Source organism: Lepus europaeus, chromosome 3 (assembly GCF_033115175.1).
Source record: "Lepus europaeus isolate LE1 chromosome 3, mLepTim1.pri, whole genome shotgun sequence".
NCBI lineage: Eukaryota > Metazoa > Chordata > Mammalia > Lagomorpha > Leporidae > Lepus > Lepus europaeus.
In genome coordinates this window covers 70,760,057-70,777,601 of record NC_084829.1, presented here as the reverse complement: position 1 = coordinate 70,777,601, position 17,545 = coordinate 70,760,057, and the positions used below count along the sequence as shown (strand labels likewise).

The window sequence follows — 17,545 nt, the reverse complement described above, 5'->3', positions numbered from 1 at the left end:
CATAGGGATAGGGCAGGAAGATAGGGAGGAAATTCAGCTAAAGAGAACATGAAGACAGAACAAGCAAACATGAAAGTGCACAGTTCTTGGGCTGGGTGTTTTACCTCGTGGTTCAGATGCCTGCATCTCACATAGGAGGGCCTGGGTTTGCCTCCTGGCTCTGGGTCCTGATTCCAGCTCCTTGCTGATTTGGACCCGGGGAGGAAGTGGAGTGTCTCAAGCAGTTGAGTTGCCGCTACCCACCCACCTCGGAGACCCGGCTTGACTTTCTGGCTTCCTTCTTCAGCCTCCCACACGTTGCCGGCATCTGAGGAGTGAACCAGTGGACAGGAGCTCACTCTTTCCCTCTGTCTGCCTTTCATATAAATAAACAGAAGTTTAAAAAATTGTGTACTTCTTGATACTTATGTCAGAAATACTAAAAAAATATTTTAAATTAACTTATTTGACAGGCAGAGACACAGACAAGGCTCCCACACACTGGTTCACTCCTCAAATGCCAGTAACAATTGGGACTGGACAGAGGTAAAGCCAGGAGCTGGGAACTCAATTTGGATCTCCCACATGAGTGATAGGAATCCAACTACTTGAGCAACCCTGCTGCCTCCCAGGGTGTGTATTAGCAGGAAGCTGCAGTCCAGAGGTGGAGACGGGTATGAAAGCCAGGCACTCCAATGTGTGCTAAGGCTAGGCTAACCTGCCCCACAATGTTTCTATCACATTTGATTGATCAATTGAGGGAGTGTTAGCATCACTTGCCCTTGGTAATCAAGAAGTCATTTAAAAAGCACTGAAGTGTCTACAGGCAAGGCACTGCCTGCATTCAAGAGGCCTTTCTCTCTAGAGATATGAAAAGTCAGATAGAATGCAGGGAGATACTAATCAAAACCACGATTATTAATCTCACCTCACAGGGTCAGAATGGCTATTATCCAAAAGACAGTAACAAATGTTAGAAAGGATGTGGAGAAGGGGAAATTTTATATACTCTTGGTGGGAATGTCAATCAGTGCAGCAACTGTGGAAAACAATATGGAGATTTCTTGAAACACTAGAAATGGAACTGATGTAGGATCCAGCAATCTCACTACTGGGTACATACCCCCAAAGACAAGAACTCATTATAGCAGTACTGTTCAGAATACCCAAAATATAGACTCAACACAAATGTCCATCATCAGATGAATGGCAAAAAAAAAAAAAAAATGATACACACACACAACTATATTATTCAACTATAAAAACAGAATGAAATCCTATCATTTGCAGCAAAATGGATGGAAAAAGAGGACATCATGTTGGGACAAATAAGCGAGACACACAGGTTCTCCCTTCTATGTGGGAGCTAAAAAAAAAAAAAAACAATTTGAACACAGAATGTTGACTGATAGAGGCTGGAAAGGTTTGTGGATTAGAAAAACAGGGGAAGCTGGGTGAGGTTCATCAACTGTGACAAATACACAAACAAGTATATGAAATAGAGGGGAAGCAGTGAGAGGCATATGGGAACTTTTGGCATTACTGTCCCACAGTTTTATTAAAAAAATTAAGATAGAATGAAATTAGGTACAATAACGGAAGTATTACGGAGTGGCAGTCTAAGAGGAAGAATTAATTTTCACTAGTACATTCCTGCATAAGTGGCTAGTCTTTATTGGTGGCTTTATTTATTTGAAAGAGAGAGAAATGAATGAATCTTCCATTGACTGGTTCACTCCCCAGATAACTGCCAACAGCCAGGGCTGGGTGAGGCTGAAGCCAGAGATCCAGAACTGAACCCAGTCTCCCATGTAGGTGGTAGGGACCCAAGTACCTAAGCCATCACCTACTGCCTCTCAGGTTGTGCAACAGCAGGAAGCTGGATCAGAAGCCAGGCATTCCAATATGAGATTTGGTCAATCCAAGCAGCATACATCCCTGTTGGCTTTCTTGATATTCCTGACTTTCCTGGGGCAAGACACTTTTCTAGGAATTGAAATTTCTGAAGTGGAAAAGCCATCATCATTTCCATCTAGGCTGAAAAGTGACAAAACATTTTTAAAACAATCATTTACAAAATTCAAGTTCCTGGCTATGAAGGTGGTAATGGTTTAATTTAGCCATCTTCATCTCCCTCCCCCAACTATTTCACAACTGCTCCAAGTCATTTCCCCTTTTTAATTTTGGTTTCTGTTTATATGAACTTTAGCACCAGGCTTTTCCAACTACTGGACAGTGTGGTCTGTGGTGAGTGGAGGAAATCACAAGTGTAGCCAACTTTTGCTGGAAGTTGACTATTTTTAATGATGGGGGATTTCTGAAGTAAATGAGTAAGATCACATTTTTAGCTGATTTTTCCCTAGGGTACCATATTCTGTAGCGCTTTTGGCTAATGACAATAGAAATAGTATTTGATGAGGTTTATATTCTAAACCCAATGGTGGAATCTAAAATAAATGTTTTCTATCAAAGATCGTTATGATTCTAATGGACTAGCATTAAACCCTAGAGCTCCTTTGTATGTGTAGTGCCACTTGGCACAAAATGCCAGGAATTTCCTAAGGAACTTTTTATTTCTACAAGATAAATCTTTAGTGTATTTCATATAGTAGGCATCCCATTTACTGCCTTTGCTTTTGTATTTAATAAGAGGGGAAAAAAAGTTTAAAAACAGTGATTTCCCATTTTGTGCTAAATAGGTAGTACAAAATATATGCGACAGTATTATACTTAATATTTTCTTTATAATAAGAAGAAATTTTGTCAAGGAGTACCTATAATGACTAACAAAGAAATTATCACCTTTTGAAATTACCAAATTAAGTGTCAAAAATAATTCACCATTGCTAAATGACCCAGCATTACCTATACAATTTACTTGTTCCTGATACGACTGCTTTCTAGGTAGACTAAGATTTTAGTCTCTCCAGACTAAACCCATGGAAACCCATGGAAACAGCTGTATTCAAGTGAACATGTGCACTGACAGAAACAAGCTATTTAGTTGCCTCATACCCGTAATCAGACTTAGATCCACAGCCAAAGTGATTTTGAGGCCCTTAGACTTATCCTAAGTACCTGCTTTGACCTGTGGCCGACATGGAAGCCTCTCCCATAGGCTGACAACAGACATCCAGGCTGGCATTTCAGGGACAAAAGGGCCCTTGGGCCCATTTCACTGTCTTCATATGCTGATCTATCCAGAAAAGCTGAGGTATCTGAGAAACCAAAGGGCCCAGTTAGTCACTCACTTCTAGCCCTTGGAACCACTGAAGTATTGGAGCCTAAGAGGCGTACCAGCACTATTATGGTTTCTGTATCAATTCTGAATTAAAAATAGAGAAACACTATTCACCAATTACTATGGATCTGTGTCTTCAGTGCTATGAGATTACAGTCATGAGAGTTTCATAAGAAAATAATTTTAGGGGCTGGCGCTGTGGCACAGCCGGTAAAACTGTCACCTACAGTGCCAGCATCCCATATGGGTGCCGGTCCCGGCTGCTCCACATCCAGCTCTCTGCTATGGCCTGGGAAAGCAGAAGATGGCCCAAGCGCTTTGGCCCCTGCACCCACATGGGAGACCCGAAGGAGGCTCCTGGCTCATGGCTTCGGATCGGTGCAGCTCTGGCCATTGCAGCCACTTGGGGAGTGAACCAGCAGATAGAAGACTTCTCTCTCGCATGTAACCTTGCTCCTTTCCTCCCCCCCAGTCCGAGCGACTGGGCACTCTCTCCCAGGTCCTGTCTGGAGAGGTGCCCATCTGTCCTTACAGATGTCCCTTCCCTAATAAACCTTGCTATTTTACCTCCCACTGGGAAAAAAAAAAAAAAAAAAAAAGACTTCTCTCTCTACCTCTGCCTCTCTGTAACTCTACCTTTCAAATAAATAAATTTTAAAAAGAAAACATAATTTTATTGTATGATATAAAATAATTGCCTTTGTTCTCCTTCAATCAAGTTACCAAATTAGTATCCACATTGTGAGATGAGAGAAAACAATGGTGATTAAAAAAATTATTTTTTGAAAGAGCAATAGAAGAAGAGACAGACTCTTCCATCTGCTGGCTCACTCATATAATGGCTGGGGCAGGCTGAAGCCAGGAGCCTGGAACATCTGGGTCTCCCACACAGGTAGCAGAGGCCCAAGTACTTCTATTTATTTACTAGAGAAAGAGAAAGAAAGCATGCTCCCGTTTGCTGATTTAGTCTCCAAATACCTGCAATGGCTGGTACTGAAACCAGCAAGTGGGAACTCAATCGTGGTCTTCCACATGGGTTACAGGAACACAATTACCTGAGCCATCACTACTGCATCCTAGGGTGTACCTTAACAGGAAGCTGTAGTCAGAATCTGGAGTCGGTAGCCAGAGACAAGTATTGAACTCAGGCACTCTGATTGGAGACATGGGTGTCTTAACTGCTAGGTCAAATGCCTATAACAACAATGGTGATTTCTAATCTTTCTAGTTTTATGGGGCTTTCATTAATTTTAAAAACAATTACTGAGGCCGGCGCTGTGGCTCAATAGGCTAATCTTCCACCTGCGGCACCGGCACACCGGGTTCTAGTCCCAGTCAGGGCACCGGATTCTGTCCCGGTTGCCCCTCTTCCAGGCCAGCTCTCTGCTATGGCCCGGGAGTGCAATGGAGGATGGCCCAAGTCCTTGGGCCCTGCACCTGCATGGGAGACCAGGAGAAGCTCCTGGCTTCAGATCAGCGTGATGCGCCGGCTGCAGTGCACTGGCAGCGGCGGCCATTGGAGGGTAAACCAACGGCAAAAAGGAAGACCTTTCTCTCTGTCTCTCTCTCACTGTCCACTCTGCCTGTCAAAAAATAAAAACAAAAAACAAAAAACAATTACTGTGAGGATTTACTGTAGCAAAAAAAATCTTTTAAAGAATTTAATTATAAAAATGTGCATATTTGCAGGCTACAGTGTGATATTTAAATTCATGTATACACTGTATATTGATTTAAACACAGTAATCCACATTTCCTTCTCTGACATTACTTTATGATGGGAGGCTTGGAACTTCCTTGTTCTATTTGTTCACAAAATATATATGAGGTTGTTGTGAACTACGGCCTCCCCACAACGCTGTGTGAAGTACAGAAATCTCAAAAGTCAACTTTCACCCTACATACTGTATTCCAGTATTAGATATCAGCTGAATGATTCTGGATGCTTTTGTATAGTCTCGATTTTTAGCTCTTATCTCAGGACTTTGCTACTTTTTTCTTTTTAAAAACTGTTTTTTCTTTTCTTCTTCTTTTTAATCTGAAAGACAGACAGAGAGATAGCAACACAGACAGAGACCTAGCGAGATCTTCTGTCTGCTGGTTCACCCTCCAAATGGCCCCAATATCTAGGGTTGGGCCAGATCCAAACCAGGAGCCAGGAACACAATCCAGGTCTCACATGTGGGTGGCAGGGACTCAAGTACTTGAGCCATCTAATGCCTCCCAGGATGTACATTAGCAGGTAATTAGATAGGAAGAAGAAGAGCCAAGACTCAAACCAGCCTCTCCAATATAGGATGCAGCATCCCCAGTGGCATCTTAACCACTGTGCCAAAGCTTCCCCCTTTGATGCTGCTTTCTAACCTAGGACAACCAGGCAAAAATTACCAACTTTCAAAATAGACCAAACAGTAAGACTTTTAATTTGGCATACCATGTAATGGGCAAAGTCCTTATGAGTAGGCAAATATGCAAGATTTTTTTTTCAGCTTTACTTTAGCCTCATGACATGTCTGAGGAACACTGCACGAAGTTACATGAAGAGGCTTACGGTATTAGAACTGCCAAAACAGCACACATTGTTTAAAACTATTTTTTTCCAGATACACAAAAATCACAATTACAACCTCTTTCCTTTCACAAATTAACAACAAGCCTGTAATAACCTAATAAAGCTATTTTAATAAGTGCTAAATAGCAATCTCCTATCTATACTCTGGTACTGACAGAATTATTTGCACTTTAAGTCTCCTGTGAAGTGAGAGTTTTATGGTGGTATCACAGGCGTCATGGATCAGTCTGTGGCAGTTCATTCACAGTTGCTTGTCTTTGCTGAGTCGTCTTCACAAATCTGAGCAGGTTGACAATGGCAGAAGGTGTCACTCCAGGTATACGACTGGCAGCCCCGATCTAACAAGAAAATCATAACCAGAGTGTAAGTGAGCAATGGCAACTCAAATCTACTTTCCTCCTAATAAAACATTTCCATAAATATCAATCTTAATGTAGCTTCAAAACAACCTTGTAGAGTAGATAAAGGAGTAGTGCTTATTACTTCTGTAATCTTACAAATGGGAAACTGGGGCTCAGAGAAGTTAAAATGATTCTGAGATCACACACTAACAGATGTTATAGTACCTACCTGGTTTGTTTTTTTTAAATTTTTTTAAAATTTATTTTTTAAGGAATACAAATTTCGTAAGTACAACTTTAGGAATATAGTGATTCTTCCCACCATATCAGCCTTCCCACCCACACTCCCACCCCTCCTCCTCCTCCCTCTCCCCTTGCCAGTCCCGTTCTCCATTAAGATTCCTTTTTTTTTTTTTTTTTTTTAAGAGTTATTTATTTGAAAGGTGGAGCTACAGAGAGGGGGAGACAGAGAGAGGTCTTCTATCCCTGTCCTCTGGCTCACTCTCTAGATGGCCTCAACTGCCAGAGCTGAGCAGATCAGAAGCCAGGAGCCCCCTCTGGGTCTCCCACATGGGTACAGGGGCCAAAGGACTTGGGCCATCCTCTATTGCTTTCCAGGCCATAGGAGAGAGCTGGATTGGAAGCGGTGGAACAGCCAGGACTTGAACTAAGCGCCTATATGGGATGCTGGCACTGCAGGCGGCAGCTTTGCCTGCTATGCCACCGTGCCAGCCCCAAGATTCATTTTCAATTAACTTTTAGAGTACCTACTTTTTGAAGATGGTGGAATAGGAAACAACATAACGTGCTAGGCTAGGGCTAAATACTAATAATAATAAAAAAAAAGGAAGTGTAGGAAGTGCATTCTTTGGGGCGAATCGGAGAGAAAACTGCAGTGGAAAGTTTACAGAAGGAAGAACGCTGTGGACCTGTGTGGAAGGTGCACAACACATGACTCCAGCAGCCGACAGCTGGAGAAAGCAGCAGCTTTGGAGACTGCAGCAAAGCATGCCACTGGTGACAGAGCTGAAGGAAGAGCAGGGCATGACTCTGGCCTGGAGCCCTGGTGTGGAGAGGGTGCCTGCGGACCCAGTGAAAAAAAAGGGGTCACGTTTCTCTCACCCAAGCCCCCCAACAATGGCACCTGGCGATCAGCTGGAGGGCAGGCGCCATTTTGGGCATATGCAGCAGCTGTGGAATCCCTTGTGTAGGTGTACAGCAACTGGCTGAGACAGACTCCATCTCCGAGTACTGGTGGCAGCAGCTCCAGTGCAAGTGGCAGGGAGAAGGCAACACTCAACCAGGGGCTCTTGTACATGCGTGTGATCCAGAAACTCCAGCAGAGGGAAAAATCTGCATTCCCCACTGACTCTGAGTCTGGCTGGGAGGAACGACAGGGGGCTGGGCACCCACATAAGACCAGCCTACCAACATACCACAGGCTCTGGGGCTCAAGCTGCCTAGGTGGAGCAGCCCAAGCAGCTGGCTCTGGGAACAGCTGCCTCTCTGTGGATCAGGCAGGCTGGTGGGGTGGAGTGGACCCTCTGCAGCCCATGACTGTGGGAGCTTGTGTGCTGAGACCGTGGGGACTCTGTGGCTGCACGAGAGGGTGCAGGATGTGGCTGGGTCTCTGGCCAATCACTGTGTGTGACTCCACGTGCTTGGAACTCCCTGGTTGCCTGGGTGAGTCATTCAGTGGGATCCATGTTCAGACTGAGAACTGTGCAGATCATTTGTGTGGTTCATATGGCAGCATGGATGAGTACTGCACCTACTGGGGGCTAACATCTGGGCACTGATCACACTGGTGGAGAGGAGGTGAGGGTATGATCACAGCAGGAGTTGATCGTTAACAAGAGATCTACAATGCCCAACTTGGCTGTCACCCTGGATACTCATCCCACCCTGAGCACTGACCAGAGCTCCCTGGCCACACCACACACACACCTCTGTGTATTCACTGAAAGTACAGACAGACATTCCACTAAGCCAAAGTCCAAAGATAAATGCCATCAGAGGAAAAAACCAACAAGTATCTCCACAAATGCCTAAAAATAAATGCAGAAATTCAAGAAATAATAAGGAAGACAACATGGCCCCCCCAAAGGAACACAATACTTAAATATTAGAATGTGAAGAAATCGATGAAATGAATGCCTGAAATAGAATTTAAAGATTAATCATAGGATTAGTCAAACACAATCAGAATCAAATCCAAGAATTCAAGAAATTTGTACATGACATGAATGAAAATTTTTCCCATGAAATTGACATTTTAAAGAGAAATCAAGGGCTGGCGCTGTGGCACAGCGGGTTAACGTCCTGGCCTGAAGCACCGGCATCCCATATAGGCGCTGGTTTGAGGCCCAGCTGCTCCACTTCCGATCCAGCTCTCTGGTGTGGCCTGGGTGAGCAGTGAAGGATGGCCTAAGTTCTTGGGCCCCTGCACCCACATGGGAGACCCTGAAGAAGCTCCTGGCTCCAGATAGGCGCTGTTTCGGCTGTTGAGGCCAACTGGAGAGTGAACCATCAGATGGAAGACCTCTCTCTCTCTCTCTCTCTCTCTCTCTCTCTGCCGCTGCGTCTCTGTGTAACTCTTTCAAATAAATAAATAAATCTTTTTTTTAAAAAAAAGAGAAATCAGGGCCGGCGTCGTGGCTTAACAGGCTAATCCTCTGCCTTGTGGCGCCGGCACACTGGGTTCTAGTCCCATTCGGGGCGCCGTATTCTATCTCGGTTGCCCCTCTTCCAGGCCAGCTCTCTGCTATGGCCCGGGAAGGCAGTGGAGGATGGCCCAAGTCCTTGGGCCCTGCACCCCATGGGAGACAAGGAGAAACACCTGGCTCCTGGCTTTGGATCAGTGTGGTGCGCCGGCTGCAGCGCGCCAGCCACAGTGGCCATTGGAGGTTGAACCAACGGCAAAGAAAGACCTTTCTTTCTGTCTCTCTCTCTCTCTCACTATCCACTCTGCCTGTCAAAAAAAAAAAAAAGAGAGAGAGAGAGAAATCAAAATGAAATAATTAGAAATGAAGAATTCAATAGGTCAAATAAAAAATACAGTGGGAAGCCTTAACAATACACTTGGTGAGGCAGAGGAAAGAATTTCCTAGCTAGAAGACAAATCTTTGGAAATTTTTCACTCAGACCAAAAAAACAAATTAGCAAAATTAAACAGTGTTGGAGATCTATGGGATACTATCAAACGACCCAAGCACATGCGTCTTAGGAGTTCCTGAAGGTGGGGAAAAAGAGAATGGATTAGGAAGGCCTATTTAGCGTCCAGTGCTGTAGTGTAATAGGTAAAGCCACTGCCTGCAGTGCTGGCATCCCAAGTGCTGGTTTGAGTCCCAGAAGCTCCATTTCCAATCCAGCTCTCTGCTATGGCCTGGGAAAGCAGTGGGAGATGACTCAAGTGCTTGGCCTCTGCACCTGTGTGGGAGACATGGAAGAAGCTCCTGGCTCCTGGCTTCGGATCAGCCCAGCTCCAGCTAATATTAGTGGCCATTTGGAGAGTGAACCAGTGGATGGAAGATTTCTCTCTGCCTCTGCCTCTCTGTAACTCTGCCTTCCAAATAAATAAATAAATCTTTAAAAAACAAAAACAAACAAACCAAAAGGTCTATTTAGTGAAACAGTTATAGAAAACTTCCCCAATCTGGAGAGAGAAAGGGATGTCCAAATACAGGAAGCACATAGATCTAACTCCTAATAAACATGACCAGAAAAGATCTTCATCACAACACACTGTATTCAAACTTTCAACAGTAAAACATAAAGAAAAGATTCTAAAATGTGCACAGGAGAAACATCAGATTACATTCAGAGGATCTCCAATTAGACTCACAGTGGACTTCTTATCAGAAACCCTACAGGCTAGGCAAGAAGGTGAGATATGTTCCACGTCTTAAGAGAAAAAATACTGTCAAGCCAGAATGCTGTACCCTGCAAAGTTCTCATTTATGAATGAAGGTGAAATAAAGATCATCCATAACAAACAGAAATTGAAAGAATTTATCACCACCTGTCCAGCCTTACGAAAGATGTTCAAGGATGTGCTACACACAGAAACACGTTCATCGCTATGAAAGAAGGTAAAGGCAGAAAATCTCCCAGTAAAAGTACAAAGGAAATCCAAAGTAAACAACAGGAATATTCATGGAAAAATGGTAGGGCAAAGTTGTTACTTATCAATAGTCACCTTGAATGTAAATGGACTCAACTCTCCAGTTAATAGATACAGACTGGTTTAAAAAACAAAACCTGGGGCTGGTGTTGTGGCGCAGCGGGTTAAAACCCTGGCCTGCAGTGCCAGCATCCCATATGGGTGCCAGTTTGAGACCTGGCTGCTCCACTTCCAATCCAGTTCTCTGCCATGCCCTGCGAAAGCAGAAGAAGATGGCCCAAATCCTTGGGCCCCTGCACCCTCATGGGAGACCTGGAAGAAGCTCCTGGCTCCTGGCTTTGATTGGTGTAACTCAAGCCATTGCAGCAATCTGGGGAGTGAACCAACAGATGGAAGACCTCTCTCTCTCTCTCTCTCTCTCTGCCTCTGCCTCCCTGTAACTCTCCTTTCAAATAAATAAACAAATATTAAATAAATAAATAAAATCAGAGGCGAAAAAGAAAATACAACAGCTACCATAGAAATAAAAAGAATCACCAGAATTACTAAAAAGAGCTGTATGGCAACAAACTGGGAAACCTAGAAGAAATGGATAGATTCCTAGACACATACAATCTACCAAAATTGAGTCATGAACACACAGAAAACCTAAACAGACCAATAACCAAGACAGAGATTGAATCAGTAATAAAGACCCTCCCCCAACAAAGAAAAGCCCAGGACCAATGGCTTCTCTGCTGAATTCTACCAGACATTTAAAGAACTAACTCCAACTCTTTTCAAGCTACACAAAACAACTGAAAGGGACAGAATCCTCCCAAACTCCTATGAAGCCAGCATCACTTTAATTCCAGAACAGAAAAAGATACAACAGAGAAAGAAAACTAGAGATCAATATCCCTGATGAACATAGATGCAAAAATCCTCAACAAAATACTAGCTAGTTGAATCCAACAACACATCAGAAAGATCATTCACCTGGACCAAGTAGGATTTATCCCTGGAATGTGGGGATGATTCAACATTTGCAAATCAATAAATTTGATACATCACATTAACAAACTACCTGTTTTCTTACCGTCTGTGGGCGACTAAAATGTAATTTCTCCCGAACTTCATGAGACAAAGACACATCCTTGATTGTCAAATAATCCAGGTCTTTTGGCAGCTGGAGAGCTTCATCTCGCTGAACTTCCTTTATTTCTTGTAGCTGATGGAACACTACTGATTCATAAGTGGCTGAGGAACAAAATGAGAATTCTATTATGCTACCCAGGTTATACTAACAGCGTCCATTTGTTAGCCTTTGCTATTTACAAAGAGTTCTGCATACATCATGTCATTCAACACTCATCTCAACACCATCAGACAGGATGGGCAGGCATCGCCTCTGCAGGTGAGCAAGCTGAGGCTAAGACAAAGGGAGTATCTTGCATATTAACTACAACATTCTGTCTAGTACTATAATGTACTTTTCATTTCAAATATCTGGAAAATTCAAGATAAAAACGGAATTTGCTTTCCCTCTCAATTCAAATCTTGGTCAGAACAACTCCCTCAATACACTGTAGGTTTGAATTTTAATTCTCAAGACAGACTATTTCTCCAAGAAAAATGGCATTCTAAACTAGCTTGATATAAAGCTGTAATATTAAAAAGTGGAGCTACTTAGTTGAAAACCCATAATTTAAATAATTTAAAGTTTTATTCAGAAGTGACATTAAGACGATAATCCAGCAATTATTTTATAATTCAAATATTCTGTCCTTAGAAAAACCCAAAACTTCTGTTTAAACCTAAACTGAGGTGGTCATTCTGTCCTGTTCGAGAAAGGGGTTCCCTGAGGTCTTGGTAGCACCTGCTTCTGTCCTTGAGTAGCAGCTGGAAAATCTCATCTCTGAGCCTCATCTGCCAATGAGTTACCTGCCCTCTCACCACGGGCCCTGTGTCATCAGTCTCGGCCTCAGTTTCTTCAGAAACTGCCAAGTCTGGCATGATGACTTCTGAGTGTCTTTACAAAAAGACAGTTGTGGGCCAGCGCCGTGGCTTACTAGGCTAATCCTCCACCTTGTGGCGCCGGCACACCGGGTTCTAGTCCCGGTCAGAGCACCGATCCTGTCCCGGCTGCCCCTCTTCCAGGCCAGCTCTCTGCTGTGGCCAGGGAGTGCAGTGGAGGATGGCCCAAGTGCTTGGGCCCTGCACCCCATGGGAGACCAGGAGAAGCACCTGGCTCCTGCCATCGGATCAGCGCGGTGCGCCGGCCGCAGCGCGCCTACCACGGCGGCCATTGGAGGATGAACCAACGGCAAAAGGAAGACCTTTCTCTCTGTCTCTCTCTCTACTGTCCACTCTGCCTGTCAAAAAAAAAAAAAAAAAAAAAAGACAGTTGTGAACTACACAAGCTTTGCAGCTTTGCATTCAGACAACCTAGGTTCAACTCTGGCTCTGCCACTCACCAACTGTGATCTTGGGCAACTTACCACTCCTCTGTAAAATAAGGACATCAATGCTAGTATATAATTTCAAGAGGCAGGCCTAGGTGTCAAATGACGTAATGCCTCTAAGGGTGTGCTACAATACTGTAATGCAACAGATCTTAGGAAAACAAATTGTAAATCTTAATAAACACATTTATGACTCATAAATAGACTCTTCAAGGTATCACAGAATATTAACAGGAATATGCTAGAGGATGTATTATTTATTTGCTCAAATAATATAACAAGAGAGTTAAATGAAAAAAGAATTTCTGCCCTTAAGAAATTTGTTGTCTAGTAGCAATTTAAAAACCAAATAGTGCATTATATTTTAGCCAAATGTGTTTTCTTTTCAACCCCAAACAGACTACTAGAGTCTTTATATACACCAAGGTCTTTAAAGGATAAAGACAACCAGTAGCAACACTGTAGTTGAAGGCAGAGGTTTCCTATTAACAAATTATTGTTCTGGATTATTCTGACCTGAACCTGATGATTACTGGACAAAGTAAGACTGCAAACCAAGTTTAAAATATATCACTTAGTCACTATTTCCTGGTACTAACAGTCCTACACGTTTAATAAAGTAATTTTTCTCAATAGAGAAATCATGGTGGTGAAGTAAAAGGTCTTGTGCATGAGTGTATTACCAAAACAAGTTTCTGGAGAGGTTCCTTCTGTGGCTAGATTTTTATAAACTTTCATGGCAGGATGGTAGGTAGTACATGGGTCATCCCAGGTGACAGACCTCTGTGGAAGTGAAGAGAAACACGACCTCTAGAAAGAGTGCTGCATTCTTAGCCGGCGCCGTGGCTTAACAGGCTAATCCTCCGCCTTGTGGCGCCAGCACACCGGGTTCTAGTCCCGGTCAGGGCACCAATCCTGTCCCGGTTGCCCCTCTTCCAGGCCAGCTCTCTGCTGTGGCCAGGGAGTGCAGTGGAGGATGGCCCAAGTGCTTGGGCCCTGCACCCCATGGGAGACCAGGAGAAGCACCTGGCTCCTGTCATTGGAACAGCGCGGTGCGCTGGCCGCAGCGCGCCTACCGCGGCGGCCATTGGAGGGTGAACCAATGGCAAAGGAAGACCTTTCTCTCTGTCTCTCTCTACTGTCCACTCTGCCTGTCAAAAAAAAAAAAAAAAAGAAAAGAAAAGAAAAAAGAAAGAAAGAGTGCTGCATTCTCACCACCCTGGCTGTGCCCTAGGGTTTTAAAGCCTTCCTGTTTGAGCAGCCCACCATTGTCCGGCTTTTCCTACCCCTTCTCCCCTTACCATCCTATACCTTGCCTTTTCCACTACATAATCTTCTACCCCTGGGGAAAAAAATACCAAAGTGCAGAAGGCAGTATTATTCTCAGTATTTCTGTTTATGTTTGAAATCTTTTATAATGAAAAACTTGAAAAAAATACAACGCAACCATCAAGGACACCAGCGGCCTAGGTAGTTGATCAACTGACCTAGAGTATGAGAGTTCATCATGTGTTACAGTGTAAGAGGCAGACCCTAAATCTCTTTGTGCGATACAAAATGAGTATTTGTGAGTGGTAGAGTACATCCATATGTTGTCATAGCCAAAGACACTATTATTTCTCTCGTTATTAGAATGTTAGATAAGGAGAATGTAAATAAGGAAGCTCAATGTACAAAATAAGTGGTTTTCTTTTTAAAGGAAGGCTTTTGTTGCAGCATTTCCCAAACTTAAAATGTGCAAACAAAACACCTGAGGATCTTGTTAAAATGCAGATTCTCACTCCGGAAATGGAGCCCAAGACTCCGCATTTCCAATAAGCTGGCAGGTACTGCAATGCTGCTAGTTGGGGAGCACACTTTGAGTAGCACAGCGCCTAACACTATGCTGGGCCTTTGGAAATGACAGCTCTTCTTGGCATAGAGCTCTTAATGGATCTGCTGTCATTTCATAACTTAGACAAGTAGGTTAAGATAGTACATAGGTATCATAGGCAAAAAACCCTATTTTCTACCTTCTATCTTCAGTCTTTCAGCTAGTTCTCTACATTGAGTGTACTTCTTGAAGAGGTCTGGAACAACCTTGGCCAATGACTCCATGTCAACTTCCTCATGCTTCAGGACATCTAGAGCACTGAAAACACATAAAAGACTCATTAACATAGGACCCATATCATGTAAGGCAGACTAGGAGCAAGACTCCTTGGAACAACACCAAATGTCAGAATGAATAATACCGAAAGATAAGCTTCCCTGTTCCTAAGTACAGTGAGCAAAGCAGCAACACTTACAACCTAATGTAGGCCATCAATCAGATTTAATATTGATGTTCCCCAACTCCTCATCATGAGAATTAAGTTGCTGATAGAGTGGCATGGCTATAATCTGTCCTCCTTTTCATCTAAGGATACAATATCCTCTGATAACAAGGGTTTCATCAAATTCCCTAAGCACAGGCAGCATGCTTTACATCTAAGCCATGTTAGGTCCTGGTGTTGCATGAGCGCATGATCCTTTTGCACGCTGGAAACCGTGAAGAAGACAGAACCAATCTCCACTGCCTTCCTGGGCCACAGCAGAGAGCTGGACTGGAAGAGGAGCAACTGGGACTAGAACCGGCACCCATATGGGATGCCAGTGCTGCAGGCGGAGGATTAACCAAGTGAGCCACGGCGCCGGCCCCAGATCTTCTCTTTCAATATCATATCCCTGTACCAATTCAACCCCAGATTTACCCCTAAGGCAGAATTAACTACACACCATTTGTTGCTCTGTTAATTATTATTTCATTTACACATGGCTTTTTTCAGTCTAAATCATTTAAAGGAATACTGCTGTAGCAGTTTTTACAGGAACAGAAAATTTCAGGGCTAGTGGTGCTGTGGGTTAAACGGTTGTCTGCAGAGCCGGCATTCCATATGGATGCTGGTTCAAGTCCCAGCTTTTCCACTTCTGATCCAGCTCCCTGATAAAGCGCCTTAGAGGGCAGTGGAAGATGGCCCAAGTCCTTTGGATCCCTGCACCCATGTGGGAGACCCAGGAGCTCCTTGTTCCTGGCTTTGGCCCAGCCCTGGCCTGGGCCGTTGCAGCCATTTAGGGAGTAAACCAGCAGAGGGAAGATCTCTCTCAGTCTTCCCTCTCTCTCTCTGTAACTCTGCCTTTCAAATAAATAAATATATTTTTTTAAAAAAAGAACATGGATGGAGGACTCACATTTCCTAATTTCAAAACATACTACAAAGCTGCTGTAATCAAAACAGTGTAGAACTGGCTTAGTGACAGATTATAAACTAATGAAATGTAACAGAGAACCCAAAATAAACGTCATCAAGCGGCTTTGACAAGGGTGTCAAGACTACTCTAAAGGAAAGAACAGTCTCTTCAACAAGTGATCCTGGGAAAATTGGATATACTGCAGAAGAATGACGCTGGACTCTTAAGTTACTGCATGTACAAAAATTAATGCCGATTGGATTAAAGACCTAAATGCAAGACCTAAAACTACACAACTCCTAGAAGAAAGCACACAGGAAAAGACAGATGACTTCAGATTTGGCAATGATTTCCTGGCTGTGATACCAAGAGCACAGGCAACAGAAGCAAAAACAAATGGGCAACAACACAAAAAACAAAATTAAAATCATTTTTTTGCACATCAAAGGTCTCAGTCAACAAAGTAAAAAAGCAACTTACAGATGGACGAAAATATCTGCAAATTATGTAACTGACCAGGGGCTAAAATCCAGGATATATAAAGAACTCCTACAACTCAAAAACAACTAAGACCTAATTAAAAAGTGGGGGAGGGGAGGTGGACACAGGCATTTGTGAAGACACTTGTGACTCCTGCATCCTACATGAGAGAGTCTGCAGTCAAGTCTGGGCTCCACTCTCAATCCCAGCTTCTGGCTAATGTGCACCCTGGAGGCAGCAGGTGATGACTCAAGGGGCTGGGTCCCTACCACCCAGGGAGGCTTGAATTGAGTTCCTGGCTCCTGCCCCAACCCAGCCAGCCCCAGCTGCTGAAGAAATTTGGTGAGTGAACTGCAACTGGGAGCTCTATCTCTCTGTCTCTCTCTGTCCCTCTACCTCTCAAGTAAAAATAAACATTAAAAAAAAAAAAAAAAGAAAAAAAGAAAATGTCAAGCATTGGTAAGCTTCTGGAAAAACTGGAAGCCTTGTACATCGCTGGAGGGACTGTAAAATGTTGCCAGTGCTATAAAAAACAGCATGAGGCTCCTCCAGACTTGCCAGGCCTCCCAGCTGACTGTCCTCACGGCTGATTCTACTATCACAGTCCGGCATTATCAGTTTGCTGATGCTCAACTCCATATCCCTTCTTCAGATGGCCTGCTCTAAGACAAGGAATTCTTTCTCTTCTTAAAAATTATTTATTTGCAGGCCAGCGCCGTGGCTCAATAGGCTAATCCTCTGCCTTGCGGCGCCAGCACACCGGGTCTAGTCCCAGTTGGGGCGCCGGATTCTGTCCCGGTTGCCCCTCTTCCGGTCCAGCTCTCTGCTGTGGCCCGGGAGTGCAGTGGAGGATGGCCCAAGTCCTTGGGCCCTGTACCCCATGGGAGACCAGGAGAAGCACCTGGCTTCTGCCTTCGGATCAGCATGGTGCGCCAGCCACGGCGGCCGTTGGAGGGTGAACCAACGGCAAAAGGAAGACCTTTCTCTCTGTCTCTCTCTCACTGTCCACTCTGCCTGTCAAAAAAAGATTTTTTTTATTTACTTGAAAGGCAGAGTTTCAGAGGGAAGGAGAGAGAGATTTTCCATCATTGGTTCACTCCCCAAATAGCCACAACAGCCAGGACCAGGCCAGGCTGAAGCCAGGAGCCAGGAGCT

The 17,545-nt window shown here is 43.9% G+C and overlaps 1 protein-coding gene across 3 annotated transcripts in view; it reads right to left on the bottom strand.

Moving 5' to 3' along the window:
* Positions 1 to 5,638: 5,638 nt before the first annotated feature.
* The window catches only part of MTO1 (mitochondrial tRNA translation optimization 1), a 35,619-nt gene continuing 23,712 nt past the window's right edge, over positions 5,639 to 17,545 (bottom strand). For all 3 annotated transcript variants that reach the window (XM_062186356.1, XM_062186357.1, XM_062186358.1), the window contains exons 10-12: positions 14,713 to 14,831; positions 11,335 to 11,495; positions 5,639 to 6,130 (exon numbers count right to left, since the gene is read on the bottom strand). In XM_062186356.1, the coding sequence (XP_062042340.1) occupies positions 6,008 to 6,130; positions 11,335 to 11,495; positions 14,713 to 14,831 (403 nt within the window). In that variant the 3' untranslated portion in view covers positions 5,639 to 6,007. The remainder of the gene's footprint in view (positions 6,131 to 11,334; positions 11,496 to 14,712; positions 14,832 to 17,545) is intronic.